Genomic DNA, 17,918 nt, shown 5'->3' with positions numbered 1-17,918 from the left:
TTTGTTCTGTCATTCTGAGTATGCATTCAGAACCTGTCTCAGTTTTCAAGGCCTTATGTAACCTGAATGGCTCATTATTTGAAGCCTGGTTTCCTCATTTGGTCTTTGTTTGCTTTAACCAGCTGATGTGGGCGGCTTCATAGGGAACCCAGAGGCAGAGCTGCTGGTGCGTTGGTACCAGGCAGGAGCTTACCAGCCCTTCTTCCGTGGCCATGCTACCATGAACACCAAGCGGCGGGAACCCTGGCTGTTTGGGGAAGAACACACCCGGCTCATCAGGGAAGCCATCAGAGAGCGCTACACCCTCATGCCCTATCTGTATTCTCTGTTCTACCATGCACATGTGGCTTCTGAGCCTGTCATGAGGTAAGAAAGAAAGAGAGAGAGGAAGAGAGGGATGGAGGGAAGGAGGGAGGAGGCAGGCAGGCATTCTCGATTTAGGGGCTCAAGCAACCAGCCTATACCGATCCTCTCAGTGTTTAGGAACTGGACTCCTAAGGTTCAGTGATTGAAGTGAAGACAAGCCATGCAGTCAGTCAAATTTTAGCCAACTTGACTTCAACTGTGCATAGGGTGCCTGGCTGTTGAAGAGCCAGAAGATAAAAACTAGATCCCCCACTACATGTGATTAAAGTATTAATAGCTACTAGGAGACAGAAATACAAATATTTTAAAGAGTAAGGAAGTGATTTTATATTTGACTTTTTTTCGAGGTAGGATCTCGCTCTAGCCCAGGCTGACCTGGAATTCACTATGTACTCACAGTGGCCTCAAACTCATGGTGATCCTCCTACCTCTGCCTCCTGAGTGCTGGGATTAAAGGTGTGTACCACCATGCCCAGGTGTATATTTGACTTTTTAAATTTTATTTATTTGAGAGAGAGGAAGAGAGGGCTAAAATGGGTGCTCCAGGGCCTTCAGCCACTGCATATGAACTCCAGACATTGCATATGAACTTCAGACACATGCGTCACCTTGTGCATCTGGCTTACAAGGGTCCTGGGGAAGTGAACCAGAGTCCTTTGCTCTGCAGGCAGGTGCCTTAGCCAATACTCCATCTCTCCAGCCCTGACTTTATATTTGAATACATTTAGTATTTAACCCATAAGCTTCCTGTCATGAGAAGTAATTTACCTGCCATCTTGGGCTTTGTCTAACCGTAAGAACTGAACTGTTCCAAGTTTGAGGGGAACATTTTTTTCTAACATGTAAATTCTATTTTGAAGGAATAAAAGCAACTTTCTAGGTTAGAGAACAGTGCCTACAGAGATACCAGGATTTCAGAAATAGCAGTTTCTAGACTTGGGGCAAATGTGAACCACCTGGGAATCTCTTTAAAGGTATAGATTACTAAGGCCATGCCTTCAAAATGTTCTAGTAGTCTCCTTGGTTAATTCTCAGGATTCTGTGTGAGAAGTTTTCTGGTGATTCTAGATATTAACCAGATTTAGAGACAAATGTCTTGCTACCATTTAGTAGAAAAGGAATATATTATTATGAAGGCTTTTGAATAAATTAAAAATGTTTGCCGGGCATGGTGGCGCATGCCTTTAATTCCAGCACTCGGAAGGCAGAGGTAGGAGGATCACCGTGAGTTTGAGGCCACACTGAGACTACACAGTGAATTCCAGGTTAGCCTGGGCTAGAGTGAAACCCTACCTCAAAAAAAAAAAAAAGTTTTTCTTAGCCAGGTGTGGTGGCACATGTTTTTAATCCCAGCACTCTGGAGGCAGAGGTAGGAGGCTCACCATGAGTTCAAGGCCACCCTGAGACTACATAGTGAATTCCAGGTCAACTTAGACTAGAATGAAACCCTGCCTCAAAGAACCAAAAATAAATAAATAAATAAAAATTTCTCTTATTAAAAAAATTTGTTGGGCCAGGAGTGGATGTGCACACCTTTAATCCCCAGCACTCAGGAAGCAGAGGTAAGAGGATCACTGTGAGTTTGAGGCCAGCCTGATACTCTACATAGTAGTCCAAAGAGAGACACTACATCAAAAAACAAACAGGGCTGGAGAGATGTCTTAGTGGTTAAGGCACTTGCCTGCAAGGCCAAAGGACCTTGGTTTGATTCCCCAGGACCCATGTGAGCCAGATGCACAAGGTGGCCACATGCATCTGTAGTTCATTTGCGGTGGCTGGAGGCCCTGGCACGCCCATTCTCTCTCCCTGCACCTGTCTCTCTCTCAAATAAATAAATAAATAAAAATAAAAATAGAGTGGATTTCAGGTCAGTCTAGATTAATTTTATGAAAAATAATTATTAAAAAACTGATCAATTTTTCATCCCCTCCCCAATGTTGGTAACTTTGAAACAAGGAAAGCCAGCTCTACTCATTTAAATAAGTAATGAGTGAGTGATGCATGAACAGTAATAACAGCAAGAAAAAATGGCACAGAATTGTCATCATAGTAAAATATGATTTTTAACAACATTTAATTGACTCTAAGCCAATGCACTGGGCATTTCAACTTGAGTAAAGTTGTGATTTGGCTTTTTAGTGAAGTAGTTAGTAGTAAACAATCAGAAGGAACAATTGTAATGAACAGAATTCTCAATATTTCATTAGAACATTTAGTTAATAAAAACTCTTTCACATAATAAAATATGACATAACATAGTAATTGTTAATAAAAAACTCTTAAATCATGAAAAAGAAGATTGCCTCTTTTGGTACTTTCCAATTTCCTTTCAATAGTTATAAAACTAATACTATAAAAATTAATAAAACATCTTTAAAAATACTAAAATATATAATGATATTAAAATATGAATTATTTTTATTTTCTCAGGCCTCTGTGGGTAGAATTCCCTAATGAATTAGAGACTTTTGGTGTGGAAGATGAATACATGCTAGGTAAGCATTTATAGATTAATTAGAGCTATGATAAATACTATAGCTATGTGTTTATTATATTTTCTAGTATGAAAAAACTCTAAGCCCAAGAAAGACAAATAATAAAAATAAAAGAAATCCCTTCACCAGATTTTCTAAAATATTTATCATTATTTAATTATTTGACAGAGAAAGAGGGAGAGAGAGTGAGAGAATGGGGTGCCAGGGCCTCCAGCCACTGCAAACGAACTCCAGACACATGCGCCTCCTTGTGCATCTGGCTAATGTGGGTCCTGGGGAATCGAACCTGAGTCCTTTGGCTTTACAGGCAAACACCTTAACCTCTAAGCCATCCTTCCAGCCCCCTTCACCAGATATTTAAATTTATTTATTTATTTATTTGAGAGAGAGAAAGAAGCACAGATAAAGAAAGAATGGGCATGCCAGGATCCCCAGCCACTGCAAATGAACTCCAGACACATGTACTACCTTGTGCATCTGGCTTACGTAGGTCCTGGGTACTCAAACCTAGGACCTTTTGCTTTGCAGGTAAGTGCCTTAACTGCTTTTTCCAGCCCTCTTCACCAGATTTTTATGCATTAGTGGATCATAGCTTTATTTTTTTGTGTTATAACAATATTTGTTCTTATCAACTTCAAATAAACCCTTTATATTGGTGGCTCTAGTTTGGGAGTTTTGCCTGGGGCCCATACCACTAAGCCTGGTGAGATCACTGCAGGCATGGAAAGTAGAGGAAAGCAGGTCAGATGACGAAAGAACCAGAAGAGTTTATTTCATGTGCAATACTGGACCTCTTTATGTGTTCTTTTGTGGTAGGGCCTCACTATGTAGCCCTCAAACTTGTAACCCTCCTACATTAGCCTCCAGAGTGCTAGAATGCAGATATGCACCTCCACACCTAGCTAGGGCTTCTTCTTTCTTTATTTTTAAAATTACTTTATTTCTCTTTATTTGTTAGAGAGAGAGAAGGAGACAGATAGAGGGCCTCTAGCCACTGCAAACAAACTCCAAATGCATGCGCCACCTTGGGCATCTGGCTTGCATGGGTACTAGGGAATTGAACCTGGGTCCTTAGGCTTAGCAGGCAAGTACCTTAACCGCTAAGCCAGTCCAAGGCTGTTGCTTCTCTTTTGATTTTTCAATGTAGGTTCTCACTCTAGCTCAGGCTGACCTGGAATTCACTATGTAGTCTCAGGTTGGTCTCAAACTCAAAATGATCCTCCTACCTCTGCCTCCCAAGTGCTGGGATTAAAGGCGTGTGCCACCACACCCAGCTCCAAGGCTTCTTTAAGAGGTTTGACCATAAAATCTGAAACATGCATACACTAGAGTCGCCTGAAGAATGAATCCCATTCTAAATAGTGAAAACTTCCAAATGTAAAAAAAAAAAAAAAATTAAAAAAACATAGGAGGGCTGGAGAGACAGCTTCGTGGTTCACTCGCCTGCGAAGCGTAAGGCCCATGTTCTACTCTCCAGATCCCACATTAGCCAGACACACAAAGATGAGGTAAGCACAAGTTCGCACATGCCGACTAGGTGGCTCAAGCATCCGAAGTTTAATTGCAGTGGCTGAGGCCCTGGCATGCCAGTTCTCTCTCTCTTTCTCTTAAAAAAAAAGAAAAAGAGAAGAAAAAGGAAGGAAGGGGGAGAGGGAGGGAGGAAGGGAGGAAGAGATACAGAGAATGGACATGCCAGGACCTCCAGCCACTGCAAACAACTCCTGATGCTTTGCCACCTTGTGCATCTGTCTTACATGGGTCCTGGAGAATTGAACCTGGGTCCTTAGGCTTCAAAGGCAAGCACCTTAACCACTAAGCCATCTCTCCAACTCCTGTAATCACTTTTAATTACTTTTCTTTGTTGTTGTTTTTGAGGTAGTGTTTTACTCTAGCCCAGGCTGATCTGGAACTTACTCTGTAATCCCAGACTGACCTCAAACTCATAGCAATCCTCTTTCCTCTTCCTCCAAAATGCTGGGATTAAAGGTGTGTACCACCACACCCAGCTGTAATTACATATATTTTTTATATATATATGTATGCATGTATGTAATTTTTTTTTTGTTTTGATTTCCGAGGTAGTGTCTCACTCTAGCTCAGCTAGCCTCAAACTCACGATGATCCTACCTCTGCCTCCCGAGTGCTGGGATTAAAGGCATGTGCCACCATGCCTGGCTCTTTAATATTTTTTATTTGAGAGATAGAGAAAGAGGGAATGGGAGACAGAGAGAAAATGGACATGTCAGGGCCTCTAGCCACTGAAAATGAACTCCAGATGCATGTGCCACCATGTGCATCTGGCTTACGTGGGTCCTGGGGAATCAAACCTGGGTCCTTTGGCTTTGAAGGCAAGCACCTTAACTGCTAAGCCATCCCTGCAGCCCCCTACTCTATTTTTAGAGAGAGAGATACTTTGTTAGATAAAGAGGAGAAAGTATGAAGAGCTCCTGCTCATGAAAAGGCAGGAGGAGGTAAAGCCCTGTAATTACATTTTAATATCTCTCTTTATCTATTTACTATGAACTCCATGAAGGTAAGAACAATGCTTGTTTTGTTTATCACTACATTCCCAGAGCCTAGCATGGTACCTGATACTCAGTGGACATTCAGTAATAAATATTGAATCTAAGAATGAATTCAAGCTGGGCACAACAGACATGCTTGTAATCCCAGTACTCAAGAGGCTGGAGCAGAAGGATCATAAGTTCAAGGCCAGCTTAGGTTACAGTGAATTTCCAGGATAGCCAGGGATACATAGCAAGAACCTAAACAATGAATTCAGCAGGGTATGATGGTGTATGCCTGTAATTCCAGCACTCAGGAGGCAGAGGTAGGAGGAGTGCTGTGAGTTTAAAGCTAGCCTGAGACTACATAGTAAACTCCAGGCCAGCTTGGGCTAGAGCAAGACCCTACCTTAAAAAACAAAACAATGAATTCATGGGCTGGAGGGATGGCTTAGTAGTTAAGGCACTTGCCTGCAAAGCAGAAGGACCCAGGTTTGATTCCCCAGGACCCACGTAAGCCAGATGCACATGCATCTGGAGCTCGTTTGCATTGGCTGAAGGCCCTGGTGTGCCCATTTTCTTTTCTCTCTCTCTCTCCCTATCTACTTGCTTTAAATAAAATAAAAATTTTGCTTTTAAATTTTTTTTTAATTTATTTATTTGAGAGCGACAGACACAGAGAGAAAGACAGAGAGAGAGAGAGAGAATGGGCGCGCCAGGGCTTCCAGCCTCTGCAAACGAACTCCAGATGCGTGCGCCCCCTTGTGCATCTGGCTAACGTGGGACCTGGGGAACCGAGCCTCGAACCAGGGTCCTTAGGCTTCACAGGCAAGCGCTTAACCGCTAAGCCATCTCTCCAGCCCAAAATTTTGCTTTTAAATAAATAAAATATTTTTAATTTTTTAAATGAATTCATAAGTAGATGCATTTTATGCATGTGTGGTGCCAAGATGAAAGCAAAATTAATACTTAAGTCCATCCCTAAAGGAATTACCTAATTCCCTTATAATACAATAATTGCCCAAGCAAAAGGGCCTGACTAGCCACATTACACACTTCAGGATAGCAGTCGTGGGCTCACTGTGACCCACATCACTGACAGAAAGTGATGAAGTGCTTAGGAGAAGCGCAGTGGTGCTGTGAGGTTAGTGGCTCACTAGAAGTTCAGCACAAAATGAGACTGTAGCTGAGCATGGTGGCTCGTACCTGCCATCCCAGACTTGAGAGGCTGAGGCAGGGTTACAAATTCCAGGTCAGCTTACGCTACATGGCAAAACCCTGTTTCAAAAAAAAAAAACCATGGGTTGGAGAGATGGCTTAGGGGTTAAGGTGCTTGGTTTTGAAGCCTAAAGACCTAGCCGGGCGTGGTGGCGCACGCCTTTAATCCCAGCACTTGGGAGGCAGAGGTAGGAGGATTGCCATGAGTTCAAGGCCACCCTGAGATGGCAGAGTTAATTCCAGGTCAGCCTGGACCAGAGTGAGACCCTACCTCGAAAAACCAAAAAAAAAAAACAAAAACAAAAAAGACCTAGGTTCAATTCCCCAGCACCCACAAAAGCCAGATGCACAAGGTGATACATGTATCTGGAGTTCTATCTGCAGCGGTTAGAGGACCTGGTGTGCCTAATCTCTCTTTATCTCCCCCTCTCTCTCTCTCTCTCTCTGTCTCTCTCTCTCTCTCCCTCTCTGCCTCTCCCTCTCTCTGTCAAATATGTAAATAAATAGAAAAAATTAAAAAGAAAAGCAGGGCTGGAGAGATCTATCAGCAGTTAAGGTGCTTGCCTACAAAGTCTAAGGACCCAGGTTTGATTCCCCACTACCCACATTGGCCAGATATATAAGGTGGCACATGTGCCTGGAGTTTGTTTGCAGTGGCTGAAGGCCCTGGCATACCCATTCTCTCTCTCTCTTTCTCCTCTCTCTTTCTTTTATAAGTAAATAAATCAATAATTTTTTTTTTGTTTTTTTGAGGTAGGATCTTGCTTTAGCCCAGGCTGATCTGGAACATACTGTGTAGTCTCAGACTGGCCTTGAACTCACAGCAATACTCCTATCTCTGCCTCCTGAGTGCTAGGATTGCATGTGCCGCCACACTCAGCTTTAAAAGGTGTTTTTGTTGTTGTTGTTTTGAAATAGGGTCTCACTCTAGCTCAGGCTGACCTAGAATTCACTATGTAGCCTCAGGGTGACCTCAAATTCATGGCTATCCTCCTACCTCTGCCTCCCAAGTTCTGGGATTAAAGGCATACGCCACCATACCCAGAAAAATATTTTTTTTTTTTTTTTTTTTTTTTAAATTTTTATTAACATTTTCCATTATTATAAAATATATCCCATGGTAATTCCCTCCCTCCCCACCCCCACACTTTCCCGTTTGAAATTCCATTCTCAATCATATTACCTCCCCATTACAATCATTGTAATTACATATATACAATATCAACCTATTAAGTATCCTCCTCCCTTCCTTTCTCCACCCTTTATGTCTCCTTTTCAACTTACTGGCCTCTGCTACTAAGTATTTTCATTCTCACACAGAAGCCCAGTCATCTGTAGCTAGGATCCCCATATGAGGGAGAACATGTGGCGCTTGGCTTTCTGGGCCTGGGTTACCTGACTTAGTATAATACTTTCCAGGTCCATCCATTTTTCTGCAAATTTCATAACTTCACAGAAAAATATTTTTTAAAAAGAAAGAAAGAGAGGGCTGGAGAAATAGTTTAGTGGTTAAGGCTCTTTCCTGCAAAGCCAAAGAACTTAGGTTCGATTCCCCAGGACCCACATAAGCCAGATGCACAAGGGGGTGTATACATATGGAGTTTGTTTACAGCAGCTGGAGGCCCTGGGATGCCCATTCTCTCTCTCTCTCTCTCTCTCTCTCCCTATTTCTTTCTCTCAAATAAAGAAAAATAAAACATATTTGAAAAGAAAGAAAGAGGGCTGGAGAGATAAAGAGGGCTGGAGAGATATCTTAACAGTTAAGGTGCTTGCCTGCAAAGCCTAAGGACTCATGTTCCACTCTCCAGGTCCCATGTAAACCAGATGCACTAATGTAAGTACACAAGGAAGCACATGGTCTGGAGTTCAATTGGAGTAGCTGGAGGCCCTGGTGCACCGGTTCTCTTTCTCCCTCTCTCACTTTCTCACTCTTTTTTTTTGTTTGTTTGTTTATTTTATTTATTTATTTGAGAGCAACAGAGAGAGACAAAGAGGCAGAGAGAGAGAGAAAATGGGCACGCCAGGGCTTCCAGCCACTGCAAACGAACTCCAGACACGTGCACCCCCTTGTGCATCTGGCTAACATGGGTCCTGGGGAATTGAGCCTCGAACCGGGTTCCTTAGGCTTCACAGGCAAAGAGCTTAACCGCTAAGCCATCTCTCCAGCCCACTTTCTCACTCTTGCATTAAAACAAAGGCAGTCTGTTAGGCTTGCCTCCAAAAAAAAGAGGGAGAGAGAGAGAGGGAGGGAGGGAGGAAAGGAAGAGAGAGAAAAGAAACAGAGGACAGGGCTAGAAATGGCTCAGCAGTTAAAGGTGCTTGCTTGCAAAGCCTACCAGGCCAGGATCAATTCCCTGGTACCTATGATACATAAAGTGGTGCATGTGCCTGGAGTTCAATAGCAGTGGCAAGAGGCCCTGGCATGCTGATTTGTTCATTCTCTGTTTTCACTCTCCTCGCAAATAATTTTTTTGTTTTTTTTGTGGATGCATCAGTCTTTTTATTTATATTTAGAGAGAGAGAGAGGCAAAGAGAGAGAATGGGCATGCCAGGGCCTTCTGCTGCTGCAAACTAGCTCCAGACACTTGCACCCCTTGTGTGTATGTGTAACATTGCACGCTTGTGTCACTATGTGTCTGGCTTACATGGGACCTGGAGATTCAAATGGGAGTTTGTAGGCATTGCAGGCAAGTGCCTTAACCAGTAAGCCATCTCTCTAGCCCAGGGTTTTTTGCCATTGCAAATAAACTCCAGATGCATGTGCCACTTTGCACATCTGGACTTACATGGAGACTTGAACCCAGATAGTCAGGCTTTGCAAGCAAGCACCGTTAACCATCTCTCTTTTTTTTAAATGTATGGAGCCATTGCATAGAAAAATCTGTTAACTGCACAGATTCTGTTGGGAGAAGCATCTGTTTGCTGTGTGTGACTGTCTGTGGTTGCAAATACAACTAGAAAATGCAATCAATATCAAGAATAGTCACAATAGAGTCACGAGCACGCACTCACACATATCAGACCATGCTCTAAGGACAAAGCAAGTTCTAATGTGTGGAAACGGATTAAATATTTCTGTTTTCTGAAAAGAGTTATTTTGTATTTTGTTTTCTATTAAAATGTATTTAGTTTCAAAAAAAAAGAAGAATAGTCACAATAATTTTTTAAATTTCATTTATTTATTTGAGAGTGACAGAAAGGCAGAGAAAGAGGCAGAGAGAGAGAGAGGGAGAATGGGCTCACCAGGGCCTCTACCCACTGCAAGCTCCAGATGTATATGCCACCTTGTGCATCTGGTTTATGTGGGTGTTGGGGAATTGAGGCTTCACAGGCAATCACTTAACCGCTAAGCCATCTCTCCAGCCCACAAATAAAATTTTTAAATATTAAAAACAAACAAGTGTACAAGAGTGTAATAGACTGTGTCAGAGTCCTTTCCTATAACCCTAGGAATGGGTTATACCCTACATGAATTTAATCCCATCACCTTTTTGAGCCATTGTCCTTTTCCTAACAATGCATCTCTCTGACAAATTATTGGTTCAACTCACCATTGTCTCTGCCTTCCAGAAGTTCACAATTTCGTGATTTAAAAACCGTAAGTGTTTAATAAAGGAAATGATTTTTTATATTTCCTGTAATGTCATTCAATTTTATTTTCTCTCCATTTTTTAGGAAGTGCTTTATTGGCTCATCCAGTCACAGAACCAAAAGCCACCACGGTTGATGTATTTCTGCCAGGATCAAATGAAGTAAGAGTAACGACAGATAGCCATCTGTCTCCTAGCTCTCATCTCATCTCATTTCTTTCTTTCTTCTTTTTTGGAGGAAGGTTTTTCGAAGTAGGGTCTCACTTAAGCACAAGTTGACCTGGAATTCACTGTGTAGTCTCAGGCTGGCCTTGAACTCACAGTGATCCTTCTACCTCTGCTGGGATTAAAGGTGAGCGCAACCACACCCAGCCCTTCATTTATTTTAGGAAAAAGATCTCTTCATTATGCAGTTGTGAATACACATGAAATGACTAGCAGCTAATGCTTTGTCTAAGTCGTGACCACAAGCCAACAAATTTAATAGAGAGGTTGAATAAAGATGACTAGGTGACAACTTCAAGGAGGATCAGGATTTTTTTTCCCATTGATTGATTAATTGATTGATTCAGTGTCTGTGTTTCAGATACGCACATGCCATGCACCATGGGGTGAGGACAACTTAGGGTCCAGGAAATGCTCCTGTTTCCTAGTACAGCTTCTAGCTTGTATTTATTTATTTTCTCTGTTAATTTGGATGTCTGGAGCTAAGAGCACTTCCCAGAGATCTCCCCTGACAAGAGAACAACAGTTAAATACAGCAGCTCAATAGACGGTCGTGCTGAGCGAGTGTGCTGACTCAAGGTGACTGGCAAAGCGGCAGGCTCCCCTCAGAGGACTGCCCTCCCCCGCATTAGCCAGGAGTTTTCACAGGTGATCTGTAATCACTGCAATCACACTGTCCTCATTATGCATTTCTTCAACGCCTTTCCCCAGAGCGTCTCATGAGTATTTCTCTTGCTTTGCTTTTATAAACCCTGAGTAAAAGAGCCAAGCTATTTCTTGCCGGACCCAGCCCTGTACCTCAGCTAGCCAACTGGTGCACTGGACTTCCCAGGGTGCGTCTGAACCCCTTCACTGTCACTCTTCTTCAGGTTTTGGCCCATCCCCTCTTCATGTTTGGCCTTGAATGTATCCTCCGTGATGCCTTCTCTGACAAACAATTGAAGATCACAAACCACTCCTGCTGCCCTTGGTGCTGTCAGCCTTTTTCTCCCCAAAGCTTGCCACTGTCTGCCATTTCTGCGTATCGACTTGCATGTTTCTTACGTGCCTGTCCTGTTTGAGGGTTAGCACTTTGAAGGCAGGGGCTCTCGTGTTAGAGTCTGTGCTGCATCCTTCAGCTAGGGCACTTGGGACAGACTTTGCACTCATTGAGTCCTTGCTGGCCGAGGAGCTCAGGACTGAGCTTTGGTCTGGCCAGCATGGTGCTGTGTACCATTTACACCTGTCCTGGGTTATGGAACCAGAGGCAAAACTCTCTCTGTCTCCTCCCACTACCGCCCATCTCTCTATTTTTATATGGTTTGGTTTTATGTTTTCTTTACAGAGCTGGAAATTGAAGCATTCCACTACTAAGCTATAATCCTGGCCTCTCATTGTAATTAGTTCTGGAAATGATAGACCAGAGATCTACAAGCCTTGTTTAAAACAGCTTCTTACATTTCTCCCTCACTAGCCCTTGATCTAAAGCTATTCCAGCTCTAGAGAAAGAGAAAGCTGGAGATGGATATACAAGAGAAGAACACAGGCTAGGGAGATGGATCAATGGTAAGAGATGCTTGCTTGCAAAGCCTGACAGCTCTGGTTCACTTCCCCAATACTCATGTAAAGCCAGACACACAAAGCAACACATACTTCTCGAGATGTGGCAAGAGGCCCTGGCATACACATATTTTTTTTCTGTCTCACTACCCACCCACACACATACACTCACCAATAAATAAATAAAAGAGGGCTGGAGGGATGGCTTAGCAGTTAAGCGCTTGCCTGTGAAGCCTAAGGACCCCGGTTCGAGGCTCGGTTCCCCAGGTCCCACGTTAGCCAGATGCACAAGGGGGCGCACGCATCTGGAGTTTGTTTGCAGAGGCTGGAAGCCCTGGCGCGCCCATTCTCTCTGTCTCCCTCTATCTGTCTTTCTCTCTGTGTCTATCGCTTCAAATAAATAAATAAAATTAAAAAAATAAAATAAAAATAATAATAATAAATAAATAAATAAAAGAAAAAAAAGAGGACTGGAGAGATGGCTTAGCAGTTAAAGTGCTTGCTTGCAAAGTCTAAGGACCCAGGTTCAGTTACCTACACGTAAGCCAGATACACAAGGTGGCACGTGTGTCTATAGTTCTTTTGCAGTTGCTAGAGACTCTGGTGTACCCATTCTCTCTCTATCTGCCCCTCTCTTTCTTTTTCTCCCTCTCAAATAAATAAATAGATAAAACATTTAGAAAAAGAGAAGAAAGAAAGCTAAGAATATCCCTTGTCTGCCAGGTGTGGTGGCTCATGCCTATAATCCCAGCACTTGGGAGGCAGAGGAAGGAGGATAGATATGAGTTCAAGGCCAGCCTGGAACTCACTGTGTAGTCCCAGGTCAGCCTGGACTAGAGTGAAACCCGATTTCAAAAAAACAAAAACAGACAAAGAAACGCATCCCTTGTCAATGCAGACATACAAATCTTTGACAAACTATTAGCAAGTTAAATCCAACCAAAAATACACATCACTGGGAGAGGGAAGACATTTTCTTGAGTGCTGAAGCCACTGGTAAATTGCACGTGCTGTGGTAAATAACCCCGCCCACGCCCATGCAGGGGCCCTAATTAAACTCAGTGGGTCTCTCTCTCCCTCTCTCTCTCTCTCTCTCTCTCTCTCTCTCTCTCTCTCTAGCACATTACAGTAGAAGAGGGACTAGGACTTGTTGGGAAGAAGAGGGTTCAGTGGAAAGGGGACAAGAAGTGGGGACAAGAGAAGGTAATGAGAGGGGATTATGTTCAACATTATATGCACATATAAAAGTTGATAATATAAACAATAATTATGATCAGGGAGTGGTGGAGCACGCCATTAATCCCAGCATTCGAGAAAGCAGAGGTAGGAGGATCACTATGAGTTGGAGGCCACCCTGAGACTACATAGTGATTCCAGGTCAGCCTACCTCAAAAAAAAACAAAAGAAACAAATAAAATAATAATAACACTAATAATAATAAATAAAATAAAAATAGGGACATGGAGATGGATTGGTGGGTAACAGCACTTGCCCCACAAGTATGAGGGCCTGAAACCACCTGAGTTTGGCTCTGAGCACCCACATAAAAGGCTAGATGGAGACATACATGCATGTAACCCCAGTTCCAAAGGAAGCACAGATAGGAGGATCACTGGAGTTCACTTGTCAATCAGTCTGATGGAAAATAGCAGCTCCACGGCTGGGGAGATGGCTTAGCAGTTAAGACACTTGCCTTTCAGCCAAAGGCCCCAGGTTTGATTCCCCAGGACCCATGTAACCAGATGCACAAGGTGGCACATGTGTCTGGAGTTCGTTTGCAGTGGCTCATTCTCTCTTCTTCCCTCTCCCTCTCTCTGTCTTTCTCTCTCTTTCCCTCTCTCTGGCTCTCTCTCAAATAAATATAAATATAAAAAGGAAAATGGCAGCTCCAGGTTAGAGTCTCTGTCTGAAGGAAATAATGTTGAAGAATGAGACAGGAGGAAGCCCAATGGTCTCCTCTGGCCTCTGCACACATGCATACACACAGGGTGTGCACATTTGCACAAACACCACACTTCACATACTACACAAAAACACATGTGCCAAAAAAAAAATGTAAAAGAATAACACAGTATGACTGCAGTGCTGTTGACCCTATTAAGAGCTCACTGTGGCTAATGATGGGCAAGTCACAGCCCTGTCACCTTCACGCTCAGCAGCCTTCTATATAAAGACTGTGCTAATCCAGGACGTGAACCTGTCCCATAGACTTGGTAGCTGTCGCCTGTAAGAAGAAAAACGAGCTGTGTTTTCCTGCTGCTGTTTCTGGAGGTGTCCCGAGGAGTTATTCCTCCTTTACCTTGCGGGACTTTTTTTTTTTGGTAATTTAGCAACTAACTCTGTTAAAACTTTTTTTTCTGAGCCGGGCGTAGTGGCACATGCCTTTAATTCCAATACTTGGGAGACAAGAGATAGGAAGATCACCATGAGTTCAAGACCAGCCTGAGACTACATAGTGAATTTCAGGTCAGCCTGAGCTAGAGCGAGACCCTACCTCGAAAAACCCCAAAATAAATAAATAAACAACTTTTTTTTTTTTTTGGACTGTACTGTAAAATAAGTGATTCTACATTAGTAATCTAAGTTTCTATTTGTTTTCTTCCCAGCTCTCTCTCTCTCTTTCTTTTTTTCTTCTCTGATGTTCCTCATTTCTTCTGCCCCATTCATTTGTAATCTATTTGCTTACAATGTGCTGATGTTCCTCTTCCTCCTCCCTTTTTTTTTTTTTTCCATTTTTTTTTCAAGGCTCAGACAGATGTGGAACTCACTTTGTAGTCCGAAGATGGCCTCAAACTCAGGGCAATCCTCCTACCTCAGCCTCCCGAGTACTGAGACTAGAGGCATGCACCACCATACCTGGCTGCAATGTGCTTTTCTTTGATGGTTTTTAAGTCTACTTTTTGTAAATCTATGAAAGGACGTTTGTTTGTTTTGTTTCTTGAGGTAGGATCTCTCTCTGGTCCAGGCTGACCTATTATTAACTATATAGTCTCTTTTTCTTTTTTTTTTTTTTTCTTTTTCGAGGTAGGGTCTCACTCTGGCTCAGGCTGACCTGGAATTCGCCATGGAGTCTCAGGGTGGCCTTGAACTCTCAGTGATCCTCCTACCTCTGCCTCCCGAGTGCTGGGATTAAAGGCATGCGCCACCACACCCAGCTAACTATATAGTCTCAGGGTGGCCTAGAACTCATGGAGATCCGCCTACTCTGCCTCCCGAGTGCTGGGAGTAAAGGTGTGCGCCACCATGCCCAGCAAGATATTTTTTAAAAATTTATTTCCATTTGACATTTTCATACATGTAAATAACATATTTTGATCTTATCTCCCCCAATTATTCTCTTATCCCCATCCTTCTGCAGCTGGCACCCTTCTTCTTCCCCTTTAGGCCTCATCTTAGTTTCATGCCTTTTTTGAACCCATCGAATTAAATTACAAGAGTTGCTTGCATGATCATGGGCAGAAGGTTATTGCCCAGGGGATGGGAAACTTACCAGTAGCTCCACCACTGGTGAGCCTGGCTCCTCTCTCCCAGCAACCATCATGTGACATTAGCCAGTCTGCAAAGTGCAGAATCTTATGAACCCTTCATCTACTTTTTTTGTCTATTTGTTTGTTTTTCGAGGTAGGGTCTCGCTCTAGCTGATCTGGACTTCACTATGTAATCTCAGGGTGACCTCAAACTCATGGCAATCCTCCTACGTGGTAGGATTAAAGGGAAGTGCCACTATGCCTGGCTTGTTTTTTCTTTTTCTTCATCTTATTTACTAATGACAGTATTAAGAGCATATATACATACATATTGAATGTGCTGTGTATGTGGTCACGTGTGTGAGGATGTACATGCACGTATGTGCACATACATGTAGAGGCCAGAGGTCAACACTGAATGTCTGCCTTAATTGCACTAATCTATTTTTTTTTTAATTTATTTATTTGAGAGCGACAGACACAGAGAGAAAGACAGATAGAGGGAGAGAGAGAATGGGCGCGCCAGGGCTTCCAGCCTCTGCAAACGAACTCCAGACACGTGTGCCCCCTTGTGCATCTGGCTAACGTGGGACCTGGGGAACTGAGCCTCGAACCGGGGTCCTTAGGCTTCACAGGCAAGCGCTTAACCGCTAAGCCATCTCCCCAGCCCACTAATCTATTTTTTGAGGTAGGGTCTCACTATAGCTCAGGCTGACCTGGAATTTACTCTGTAGTCTCAGGCTGGACTCCAACTCATGGCGATCCTCCTACCTCTGCCTTCTGAGTGCTGGGATGAAAGGTGTGCTCCACCACAACCAGTTCCTCTTTTTTTTTTTTTTTTTTTGATTTAAAAAGTATTTATTAGCCCAAGTTTCATTGTTGTGATACATAGGCGCAACCCAACCGGACATGTCAAATAGCTTTTTCAGGAAGCCTCATCAGCTGCTTAGGTTGTAGGATTGTAGTAGCAGTGTGCTCTTAGCACCAGATGTGGAGCTAAGCAACCCCCAGGTCTCAGCATCTGCTGCACGGGTATCAAAGCACAAGACAGACATGAAGCAGCTCAGGCCTCGTAAGGTGGCTGCTGCCTCCCCTCACAGAGGCCAATGCTCTGGGCCTTAGGGCCGGGAGGTCTGTGCCTGTGGCCAGTCTGGCATCTCCCTGTGGTCAATGGTTGGAAGGCTCTTCTCCCAGGCTGCTCTGGAAGCAGTCCCACAGGCTCATCCGAGGCTGGGTGTTAGGGTCACTTTTCAGCTGGCCTGCCTAAGCCAACTGGGGTCATTGCTCTTTGTGTGGAACTGTCTTCCAGGTGGGTGGGAATGTCCTGTGGATCAGGGTGAGCCCACAGAGGATGAGGAACACCCCTCCCCACCATAAGACCTCCTGTCACTCTCCATACAGCACGTAGCCCAGGAATGCCGAGCTGAGGATGTTTGAAAAAGTCACTGTGACTGATGCAACGGGCTGAAGACATAGAGAAACTGAGGCCTCGGCTAAAGAAGGTCCACATCAGAGAATTGGTGCTTGCCATGGCAATAATGCCCAAGACACATAAGCCAATGTTCACCTCGCTGCCGAAGGCCAGCTTGGCGGCGGCGGCCAGGGCCCTGAGCGCGCCGGCCACAGGCAGTCCAACACGCCCCAGAAGCGGCGCCTCACCGCGCCCGCCCGCAGCCGCGCGGGGAGCTCGGCCCGGCCGGCCAGTCGGGGTCCGCCGGGAGCCGCCTGGGCTCTGCGGGCCGACCGCCATGGCGCCGCGAGCTCGCCGCCCGCGAAACCTCTGTTTTTTTTGTTTTTTTGAGGTAGGGTCTCACTCTGGCCCAGGCTGACCTGGAATTCACTATGTAGTCTCAGGGTGGCCTTGAACTCACGGCGATCCTCCTACCTCTGCCTCCCAAGTGCTGGGATTAAAGGCGTGCACTACCACGCCCGGCCTCAGTTCCACTTTAATTTTGAGACCAAGTATCTCACTAGACCTGGAGGTCACTGCTTTGGCTAGACTAGCTAACCAGCAAGCTTCAGGGATCCTCCTGTTTCTACCTTCCCAGTGCTGCAATCACAGGCATGCGCTGCTGCACCTGGCCTTCCCAGGAGCGCTGGGACTCAAACTCAGGTCCTCATGCCTGCCTGGCAAACATTGTACTGACAGCCACCTCCCCAGCCCGCAATGTGCCCTTAGAAGCATTAAAACTTTACAAGACAGAGGTCTGTAATGACCACAAAGACAAGAAAAAATCTGTCTTCTCTTTCCACTCACATAGAGACCTTAAGTCTCATGCATATCTAGCACACTGATAAATTGTTCAGTAACTAACTTTTGAATGTATGTATAAATGGACAAGGAATAACCTTTTAGTTCATCAGTCATGGTGTCTTGATATCTTTTTTTTTTTTTTAACAGTCTGCTATAACCCAGGCTGGCTTTGAACTTCAGATCCTTCTGCCTTTCTGTGTGCTGAGATTATAGGCATGGACTACCATATCCAGTTTATGTGGTGCTGAAGCTCAAACTAT

General features: G+C 44.0%; 1 protein-coding gene, 1 non-coding gene and 1 pseudogene across 2 annotated transcripts in view; 1 reads left to right on the top strand and 2 right to left on the bottom strand.

Annotated features, from left to right (window-relative positions):
* The window catches only part of Ganc (glucosidase alpha, neutral C), a 96,629-nt gene that overhangs the window by 65,367 nt on the left and 13,344 nt on the right, over positions 1-17,918 (top strand). The window contains exons 17-19 of the mRNA XM_045157498.1: positions 123-366; positions 2,797-2,861; positions 10,259-10,335. Coding sequence (XP_045013433.1) covers positions 123-366; positions 2,797-2,861; positions 10,259-10,335 — 386 coding nt within the window. The remainder of the gene's footprint in view (positions 1-122; positions 367-2,796; positions 2,862-10,258; positions 10,336-17,918) is intronic.
* Positions 9,437-9,570, bottom strand: LOC123463251. Its single transcript, XR_006638839.1, has one exon.
* Positions 16,682-17,772, bottom strand: LOC123462748 (annotated as a pseudogene).

This window comes from Jaculus jaculus, chromosome 8, assembly GCF_020740685.1.
Source record: "Jaculus jaculus isolate mJacJac1 chromosome 8, mJacJac1.mat.Y.cur, whole genome shotgun sequence".
Classification (NCBI taxonomy): Eukaryota; Metazoa; Chordata; class Mammalia; order Rodentia; family Dipodidae; genus Jaculus; species Jaculus jaculus.
Note: the sequence above shows the minus strand (reverse complement) of the source record. Positions and strands in the feature narration are given on the sequence as shown.